Below are 10,688 nucleotides of genomic sequence, written 5' to 3'. Positions count from 1 at the left end.
TTAATCCACTAGAGGGAACCAATGACAGTGACTCAGAAAACATTAAACCTAGAAGAAGTCTGCTGCCTAGTTACTCCAATCAGATCTAAGTAAGTATATATCCATGAGTTATTAGTCACTTCATTTACACTAATATTTCATTTCACATAAGCTTATTGATCTGCCATATAAATAAGTACACTAGAGGGATTCAGCTACATAGATATCTATATAGATAGCTGCCTTACTATTACCAGGTCTACAATCACACACTAGGACACAGCTGCTTTGAAGTCTCTTCACACTCCACACTTTTAACAGCGTGGAGTTTAATGCACATACCTAACTGAGCTAAATACCAGGAGATGGCATCATGTGAAGCAGGATTTAACAGTTTAACCTTCAGGGCAGTTGTGTGTGTTGGCAAAGTCTGCTCTCAGTGACTAAAAAATGTCTTGTCTGCAAAAAGTTCCCATGATAGTTTCTCTGAATTTAACATCCATACCCCTTAACAATAACAGAACATAAGACAATATTTTTCAATGAGACTGTTACATGTGAAGTAGAATCATAGATGCTTGAAAATGTGATCCACAATTAACTGGATAAAATTAAAGACTCAAAATAAATCAACTGCCTGAAACATTGTAATATACAGTAATTCAACATTTCGCTGAGAAGCATATGGGCTTCTGTTTGAGGTCTCAGTTTGACAAGATGTTTCACTGTGCTAAAATGTGACATACCAGTTGCCACCCCTGGCAGGGCCCCATGCTACAGATGGTCCTATCCACTGAATAACCTGTGCAGTCCCCATGGGGTTATTCCAGTTCAGCCAGTGCTGCGACGGGACATTATATCCCAGCCAGATTTGAATCTAGTGAAACAGTGTCAGTGTATGTTTTAAATAACATACTTATAATTGTATATGAAGAGTTTATTCTAAATTACATAAAAATGCTTTGGAGTTTGGCATTGAAGCTTCAGAAGGTGCTTTTGTGGGAAACTATTTAGATGGTTCATGCTACTCCAAGTGAAGTGATCATGTTCCTGTGGCTTTAGGAATATTGGGAAATTTTGACTCTCCTGTAAATCAAGCTACATTACATCATACATGTAGTTAAGCTCCCGGGTCCACCCTCTCCACCAAGCCCCTATCCAGACCTGCCGCTCATTGGCCTCCAGTTGTGGGGCAGTAGAGACTGATTGGTTTAAAACGAGGGCATGTCTGCACAGGACCTACTGACAGACTGACATGGAAAGAGGAAGGGAGGTTAGCATGATTCAGACTTGCTTTGTCCTCTTATGGAGAAAAACAGGAACATGGAGGGGGTGGGGGAAGAAAAATTAAGTGTGCAAGGGAGGAGGGTGGGTGGTGTTTGTGTTTCATTTAACCAAACACCAAAAACCATTTCTGATTCTTTTTAACATCTCTTTTAACAAAACTAAATCCTGTCTTTTAAATCCAGCTCAAGACAAACATGCCGTTCACTCACAAAAACTTTCCAGGTTAGAAATGATTCATTTGCACTGGCCAATAAGTTATTTGTTATTAAAATGTGTCCCTCTAAACGCCTCCTGCATTTGGGTTGGGTTCACTGAGGACATCTGTTGTCTCTGTTAACTGCACTTGGCTCAGTTATGTAACAGACCCACAGAAGGGGGAAGTCTGCTCGGTTAGCTTGAATGTAAAGTTTGGTTTCCTTTTTTCTTAGCACCTATTGAAAACACTTCACAGTACTGGTCTGCCAACTCCTGACCAGAATCTTAAACATGCTAGAATAAATGCTGTAATCTGGCTGAATTGTCTTCTGATGTCTGGCAAACTTTTTAGTGCTTGAGACAGCTCAAACCTACTTTCATCCCATGAGACTTCACAGCGCTCTTTCTTCAGCAGGATTTAGATGAACGTGTTTTCTCACCACAGCCAGGGATGTCTGCACTATATCTGTATATGGCTCTGTATTAAACCACATTAATACAATACACAACCTACAGCACCCTACATACAGGTGTTACATGATCTTTTATTTCTGTTAACATAAAGGCAGCTAATAGTGTTAATCTGTTGCTAAAGTTGACTAGATGGTTTCACTCCAACAGCTCTCAACATAAGCACAGGGGGAACACCAGACAGTCACGTATTGCCTGTCAGTGTGTTGCAAAGGGTGCTGACTTTGTGCAGACATCTGAGTTAGCTTCTGTACGCAGCTAACATCTCAACCACCCAGCATGTGCGTATGAAACCCAGTCACCCAGACATGCTAATGAAATCTGGTTAAAATGAAGTAACTTTGCACTTTGCAATTCTTGCTACATGAAGTTCAAGTAAACTAGAGCAGGCCAGTGCTGAAAATTGTAGATGCAAACACTGTTCAATGATAAAGATGTTTGTTTTTGGCATTTGAGATGCAGTTTAATTTGAAACTCTCAGGGAGTACAGAAAGTACACATGAGGTTTTTTATTTCATCCAAACCTACTTTCAATAAATCGGTGTAGTTGCAGTTCACTTTTATCAGTTCTCTATTTTTTAACCCAAAATGATGAATAATCCTACAAAACCCAAGTTTGTGTTACAAACTCTCATGTGTGATACTGTGTTTCCTGTGGATTGTTTGGGTTTCCAATAGCTCCACTGATGACAGAGGCCTTCATCTTAGTCAACTCACTCACACTCAGCCATCCCATTGTTTTGTAGATTAAATGCAGCACCCAGTCAATGGACAGAGGTACTGACCTGCACAGAGCTCATCTCTTTAATCTCACTGTGTCACTGAGCAGAGGATTTCTGCTGCAAGAGATGACTGATTATCACCTGCCTTCCTGATAGTCTGAGTAAACTGTGGACCAGAGGAACAGTGTGATTTAAAGACATAAAACCACTGGTAGAAAGTAACTAAAGACATTTATTTTAAGTACATTTTTGAGGTACTTCTATTCTACTTTAGTATTTCTATTTTAGTCTACTTTATACAATGACTACTACATTACTACTTTAAGCTAGGTCACTACATTTCAGAAGTAAATTGTATACTTTTGATTCTTTATTACTCTGAAGTTATTCCATTACACTTATCTGACAGCTAGGATTACTAGCTAACTTAAAAGTTAGCTATGTATATATATATAAACAGAACACAATATGATGCATTCCTATAATTTTAATTATACAACACTGTATAAATTAGGTATACTAACATCAGATAAACATAAAATCTGCTCTAATGTAATGTATGAGGCCTGCGATGGACCAGCGACCTGTTCAGGGTGCACTGTATATTATTGTGATTACAGAAGTGTAATCACTATGCATAAGTTAAACTTTGCACACGGCTTTAACCTGTGAGAATTTTTAGAGTGCTACTGCTATTTTCCCTCATTATTACGAAAAGCAACCACTAGTGCATAAGGCTCAGCTGAAAATTATGAGGCATATACATCAAAGGTGATGTGATCAGACTCCATATGGATGTGTATATTGCATGCATGACAAAGGCTATATTGAGCAGTAAAACCTCTGGGTTTATAAGTGTGTGTGCACAGCAGACAAGGCTCTTTGCCCTCAGATACACTCCGTGTCAGGCTATAAGCTGCTGCATTTGGACTCCACACCCACTCACCTCTTATATAACCTCTAACATTCCTCCTTTATATGTTCTGCATAGTGTGGGCACCAGTGTGATTTGTTCTGTTGGTTTGCAATTGTACCACCATGGATTGTGGGTTTTCTTCTATGAAAAAATAAAATAGGCCTTCTTAAGATCGTAAGTGAATTCAGCACATTATCCTCCCATATGAAGGACTATGTTTCACCAGCAAGGGAGGCCTTTGTAACCCAAACAACACGTACTATTTTTTCCCAACACAAAGAACACAGAGATACTGGATCAACCCAGGTCGTATCATAAAATCAAGGGAAAACACGGAAGGAGGTGGAGCCTCTGTGTTGGAGGGGTTCAGTAGGAAAGTCTCTGGCTAAAAGAGAACATGATGTTCCCACTTATACAGCTGTGTCTCCATGCTGACAAGACAAAAGACCTGAGACTGATCTGATGTTGAAAGACTGGACAACAGCTTTCACCTGAAACCAGATGCCTAGACCCAGTGCACAAGTTCTACGGCTGTATTTATTATTTTTTAAATGTAAAAAATAATAATGTAGGAATAGTTACAGACCAGACTACACCTGAGCATTTCTTATTGAAAAGTCAATAAAAAACACCCACAAAGAAACAACTCGCCCCTGGTCCCAGTATGTCTCACTATCTGATTTTAGTGTCACATTCAACTAAAACTAGGTCACTTTTGTTGGATCTTGATAAAAACAGCACTAGACATTGAAGTAACACATTAATATCCTAATTTATCACAGTACAAGGTCCATGTGGGGTTAAACATAAACAAAACCTAGACTTAGTTAGATTACTCAGTTACAATTCAAACACTGCAGATCATATATACTTTATATCTGGATTCTTAAAAAAACTTACATTTCTTTGCTGACAGTAGAACTTTCTAACTTTTTAGTTTATTACAGTTCTAATTGTAATCTTACAGAAATACCTTTCCAAAGAAGTTTGTTTTCATCACTAATGTTTTCTGCATCTATGCTCCATGAGAAATGTTAATGACATTATTGAGCGTGCTGGTTCTCATTACGTCTGCACAATATGTAGGCTGCAACAAGGCAGCACATTGTATTGTCTGAGGTGGCACCAGTGTGGGCTCCATCGTCTTTCACACGAGATGATTGTACACTATTGAAATGCTTAGCAACACAACATTGATTACATGCGGGCAACAAGCATCGCATTACAGAACAAACCTGTTTTATTCACAAGCAATAGTTACCTTAGTAGCAAGATAAATACCTAGGTGGGCCCTTAAAGTTCAAGTTAGTAATGGTAGAACATATCTAAGTACATTTACTAAAGTATAATTTTAAGGTACTTGAGTGTTTCTATTTACATATTAGAGGGAATACTTTTACTTTTTACTCCACAAAATATTTGTCTTACATATCATACTGACAGGTATATCAACTGTTTCGCTCACTGTTGCGTACCAGCGATAGACGTACTGGATATCTGTCATCATCATAAGAATGAAAAGCACATGATTAAGGTTGGTGAAGGGTAATGGTTGGGCCCCAACCAATACTTGGTTAGGTTTAGAAAATCGCCATCATGGATTTGGATAAAACAGTATTTTCTTTAAGGTTAGACGATACCAAGATTGGTATCTGTAGCAGTTACTGACACTGCTCACTACAGCATCTCCAGAAGATGGAGAGAGATAGTGAGTGAAACATTGTTTTTGTCTTTACTTAATGAACACAACATTTATCTAATGCAGGTACATTAATAACTTTAGCCCATAGTCTAAAGCTGGTAAAAGATGCATGGTGACATTTTATTTAAAGGGTAAATTCATGGTTGTGTTGAAATGTTATAATGAATGACTATAGAGAATATCAGCCTGTGAAAGTGAGAATTAGTACCAGTGATGTAAGAATTCAGATCCTTTTGAATATTTCCTATCCTGCATTCATAAGTTCACTTCATGCAAAGTATTAAATCCAAGATGCACTTCTTCCAGTAAGTCAAAAGCCTGTTGAGGCGTCTGTTTGTCACAATCTCAAGTTCACATATCAGTTGTTTGATTTCACAGTCAAGCTCCACTGAAACGTGCCTGGATATGAACGCAAACAATACAGTGAATGCTCTCAGGTGTTTACTCAGGGAGCAGTGTTGTTACCATGGGAAAAGGGATAAGAGCAAACAGGGTGTAGGTCTTGAAGTCACATATTCAGTAGATCGGTAGTGTAAGTCCAAATAAAGCCTTTAAATTTAGAATCACACTAAGTGACCTTTAGATGTCACACTTCAGCAGCAACATGACCCATGCCTCATAAAGTAATAATCTCTGCTCTGTCTGGTTGTCTGGAGCTTTATGTCTGTCAGGTAAGGGTTTTATAGCCATTGAGCAACAGACAGTGGCGATGTGGTGGTGCAGGGCACTGACAGGGTAGGGGCAGCTTTCAGAGGCTGCTGCTGTCTGCTGAGACTGTGATCACGTAGCCTCATGCTGGCTGTTGGGGAAGGGCAAAGACCTGCCAACCACACAGAGATTTAAGAGGCCTTTCAACACCGAATATCTAACATCAGTCATGTTGCAATGAGCCTGAAACCCACAGCCATGACAAAAATATATACATCCAGTATCGAAACAGTCCAGATTTCAATAAAGACACGGGTTTCTAGCATAAGCATAGTTTGTATTTTACACAAAAGCTATTTTACATTTTCAATAGAGTGGATTTCACACCCAGTTTTCTAAATGTTAGCTGTGAATGATGAAACATCTTCCTTAAACCTCTGGAGCCAGTTCAAATCTGCAATGTGCTGACTGGGGTTTCTCAAGACGTTAATTTGAGTGGGGCGACGTGCAGATGTCAGCAATCAGAGCTGTATTTCAGAATATCAGTGTCATGGTTCAATCCCTCTGAGATGCGCTTGGTTAGAGAAAGCAGATAAAACTATAACTATAAAACATGGCTGGAGATATCAGTCATTTATGGCACATAATATCCATCAAAAAATAATTTACTGGCAAAAACTATGACAAATTTAGTTTAACCCTGGAAAAATATTACCAGGAGGTGAAATCACTATTTAAGAGACAGATATGAAAGTAGTATCCACCTTCTTATCAAACACTTGGAAATAAATATACATATGTCCCAAAATATTGAATTATGAATATTGAATTATGAATATTATTATATACACACACATAGTGAATAACATTTGTTTCACGTTATAATTGTTATGATTTTACACAAAAATAGACAATCTGGTCTCAGTAGCCAACTGAAGGAATACTAATGTTGATTTTGCTGCAAAGAAAAAAACAGTAATCCAGTTTGTGTTCACATTCACTGGCCAGCTGTCACCAGTGTGGCTGACCCACTTTATTTGAGTGGGCTGAGGCACACTGACCAGCACAGCCATTTTGATTTGCAGCCTTTTGTATGGCCCATTGTGAGTGGAAACAGAGGACTACAGCTTCTCACCACAGCGCTCATAACAGCACATTTTATGCAAACTCTCTGCCCTCTGTGTCGTCACTACTCCTGGTCAAAAGAGAACCGGTTTGTTCGACTGTGTCTGCTCTCTGCTCACTGGATGCATTTTATCACGGTGCAATCTCTGAATCACTGCTGTGCCCTGGAGAGAGAGAGGGGGGGGAAAAACTTTGTGACTGGATTGGCTGCTCTTGGTAGAGCTGTTGCTAAGGGGAGGGCTTCACTCATTTATAGATGGATGTGGTTACTGGTGCAGGGAACCACTGAGCAACACATATCAATCTAATGTTTAATTTATACACCACTGCCATCACATTCAGTGTGGTGGGGCAGAAATTAGGGATTGATAGCCTCTAAAACTTCTCCAGAGGTTTCAAAGATCAAGTTCTCTGTGCCAACAGGGTGGCATTTCTTTTATCAGGTTTATTGTCTCAGTGTAAAGTCTTATCACCTTTGATAGGTCATTTCACTTTACAGTGTTTTATAGCTCTGCTTCAGCTATTTCCACTGTTTGGGATGATTAGTGGACTGTGAAATGTGAACAAAATTAAGATGGGAAATATAGCCCACAAATATATGTTGTGGGCTAAAGGGATTTGTTCCACCATGACACTTTGTAGCGTGTGACAGATTAAGCACAATTGGCTATTAAATTACAGCAATCTTAAAAACTGATCTGTAAGGAAACATTCACAAAATGGGTTTTATGAATTCTGAAGAATTTTTTTATTGAACCGCAAAACATTTTAATGAAAATATTGGTTGTGCTAATTTGCATCTACATTGTAAGAAATATGCTGTAGATAGAAATAAATTAGCGTTACGATACCCGGGAGGGCAAACAAGCTGCAGGATATTGCATTAAAGTGGTACAGAAACATTACTGAAGGAGATCTTCCTGTCAGCACAACCGTCTATTTGCATAAAACCGCAATGAGATGAAACGATGAGTGCCTAATAAATTCTCTTTGAGGGGAGCCAGGGCCTCTTTTGCGACATCACTTTATATCTTTAGGTAAAGCCTCATTAAATCTCTCTATACCAACATTAAATAAAGCAGTTCAACCTGTCAATTTAACAAGAGCACGTCAAAATGAGTCACACATGCCTGCACAAACCTTAAGTTGGATTGAAGCAGGAAAAAGTTTCTATATAAGCAATTACAGGAAAAGAGCATGAAGACCTCCAGCATCCATCCTGTTAACTGACAAAAGAAACAAAGCCAGAAAATAAAGTTTCCAATTATTTATTTCACAAATGCATTTTGCTTTACTATAAAATTGGTTTTGAAATATCTAAGGACAAAACAAATGTGCCATGTCAAACACCACGATGAACCATTTAAGTGGACAGACAATGGCAGGTAACTGCACAGGGCATGAGGACATACAAAAAGTCAAGGCACGCCATGTTACAGTAATACCAAGTTTAAAAACCTCTGCAGGTCAGAGCCCTTCAGCTCAGCATTAAACTCATTTAATATATTTAAAAAGGAGGGACAGAATAACCAGCATTCAATATCTCCTACATTTAAATCTTTTATCCACAATCTATCACACATCAATCTGGTACCAAGCTCGGGATTGAAGTTTAACATGAAAAGACAATAGGGGGGAGCAAGGTTCCGCATAAACCAAAAGCTGTGCTTCATCTGGACTGGGGGTACATACTCAAATCTCCACCAAGCACGAAACCGCAACAAACATGAGCGGATAGAAACGTGCAGGCATCACTGGCTTCAGGTATGTCTGGTGAGAAGGGGATGCTGGAGCATTGTTACGCAGGCGTGAGAGAAGTTAAAGTGGTAGCCCTGGTCAGTTCACTGTCCATTGAGATCTATTAGGAAGAGATGGGGCTCTTCTCAACACAACCCACTGTGCAAGATAAGCAGTCCAGGGGGAGACTGAAGAATTTAGTGCAGACTTCTACCTCATGAAGTTCCCTCCTCCGATTTCTCTCTTGTATCTATTGGTCAGGTGGTCTGCTTGCACGGTCAGCTTGGACAGCACTCCAAACAGTCCTCTGAGGTGATAATGAAACTGATGCTCCAGGTCTGAGTTGTCATCCAGGAGCAGATCACCGTTGACCTGCTGCTGATCCTTCACAGGAATGTCCAGGGAGGTGGACCCACTGCTCATCTCCCTTTTCAGCAGGCCCCACTCCATGTCGTTCTTTATGGACTTGAGAAGCAGGTAGTGCTCGTACATGTCCTTCTGCTTGTTAGGAAACGGTGGCTCATTGTTATTGTTGGTCTCCACCTCGCCCTCTGCCTGCTCCTCCACCGGCATATCTCTCAGCAGGCTCGGCACCATGATGGTCTCGTCCATGTTGTTGGCAGCTGCTATGAAGCGGTGCATGACGTTGATGAGGGAGTGCTTGTTGCTGGCGGAGTCGCTGCTGAGCTGCATCATTTTGGAGGCTTTAGGATAGTTTGGTTACAGTGCGGAGCTGGCAGGTGGAGTTAAGACAGAGCTGCGGCGTTTTAGACGTGGCGGAGCTGCGAGAATCGAGAGAGGAAACGTGAAACATGAGGATGCAGCCTGGTGCATGAGATACTGTAAAAATAAAATGGCCAGGCCTAATGCCGTTTCAAACAGGAACCCATGCACACAAACCTGTCGCTAGGGCGCAGGGAATGTGACCCAGGGCAGCTTGTTTCTCATGTCACCCAGAGAATAACCTGACTTCTAGCTAAGACTAGAAAACCTTTCTTCTTTCATTTGGCCGCATGCACGAATCACATCGATATGACCTTGACTTCCTGCTATTGAGTCCTAACAACTGTGCGCTACAGAGGCTTTAAAACAAAAGGTGCACACTGACCTGAACCACAGGTAACCTGAGGAAAGGAGTTGTCTGGCTGGAACAGCGAAGTCTTCTCTAAAGCCGCACACACCCGCAGATGATAAGGAAGGTGAGAATTTCTCTGTCTGCCAGCTGAGCTTATATACCAAACGTGCCGAGGTCGGATGGGAAGAGAAAGGAAAGCCTGCCCCTTTTATTTTATTTCTGCAGAGCTAATTGGGCAGCATGGACGATCTAGGCCGTCCAATAACATCTGATCCGAAACCGACCAATAAGACTTCAGACCACAGCTGCCAATCAAAGTCATTTCTCTTCAATTATAACTGCACCCTCTTTATTTCTCTGTTTTTCCCCGCCGTTTGCAGCCTGAGGAGGTCGTTATGCAAGTTTGGACTTATTGTTGCCTATACACAGATGAGAAAGTACAGACTGGGCTAATTATCTTCATTTGCATTGCATGTCTGTGGAGTCAGACTGTGTCGGTGTATTGCTGCAGTAGCACTGCCACCTAGTGGTTGTTGGAGTAACCTCAGCTCCTCTGAACAGAAACTGGTCCTCTCTGCATCCCCAAGTCCACTATTGTTGGGCTCTTCTGAAAGAGCTGCAGGTCTTACACATGACACACAGCAGTAACCATTAGGACATGGAGTGTAGCAGGACCAGCACAGGTCTGTTAAAGTGCATTAAGACCGAGGAGAAGTGGCCACAGTAACAGGTTTGACTGTTCTCAATATCCCTGAAAGCACAATTTCCTTTTGCATGAACAAAAATCTTTTTTTTAAATCACCAACTCAGATTTGCTTTGTGACTCGCAGT

The 10,688-nt window shown here is 40.6% G+C and overlaps 1 protein-coding gene across 1 annotated transcript; it reads right to left on the bottom strand.

The window, feature by feature from the left end:
- Nucleotides 1-8,297: 8,297 nt before the first annotated feature.
- On the bottom strand, nt 8,298-10,051 carry mid1ip1l (MID1 interacting protein 1, like). Its single transcript, XM_026331206.1, has 2 exons — nt 9,891-10,051; nt 8,298-9,564 (listed from the first exon to the last, which is right to left on the bottom strand). The coding sequence occupies exon 2, from the start codon at nt 9,476-9,478 to the stop codon at nt 8,993-8,995; it is 486 nt and encodes a 161-aa protein (XP_026186991.1). The 5' UTR covers nt 9,479-9,564; nt 9,891-10,051; the 3' UTR covers nt 8,298-8,992.
- Nucleotides 10,052-10,688: the final 637 nt, after the last annotated feature.

The sequence above is a fragment of the Mastacembelus armatus genome, chromosome 10, assembly GCF_900324485.2.
Source record: "Mastacembelus armatus chromosome 10, fMasArm1.2, whole genome shotgun sequence".
In the NCBI taxonomy this organism is placed as follows: domain Eukaryota; kingdom Metazoa; phylum Chordata; class Actinopteri; order Synbranchiformes; family Mastacembelidae; genus Mastacembelus; species Mastacembelus armatus.
This window is presented reverse-complemented; position numbering and strand designations above follow the sequence as displayed.

Coding starts and splice junctions, on each gene's coding strand:
- mid1ip1l (XM_026331206.1), bottom strand. CDS start 9,478: ATGATGCAGCTCAGCAGCGACTCCGCCAGCAACAAGCACTCCCTCATC.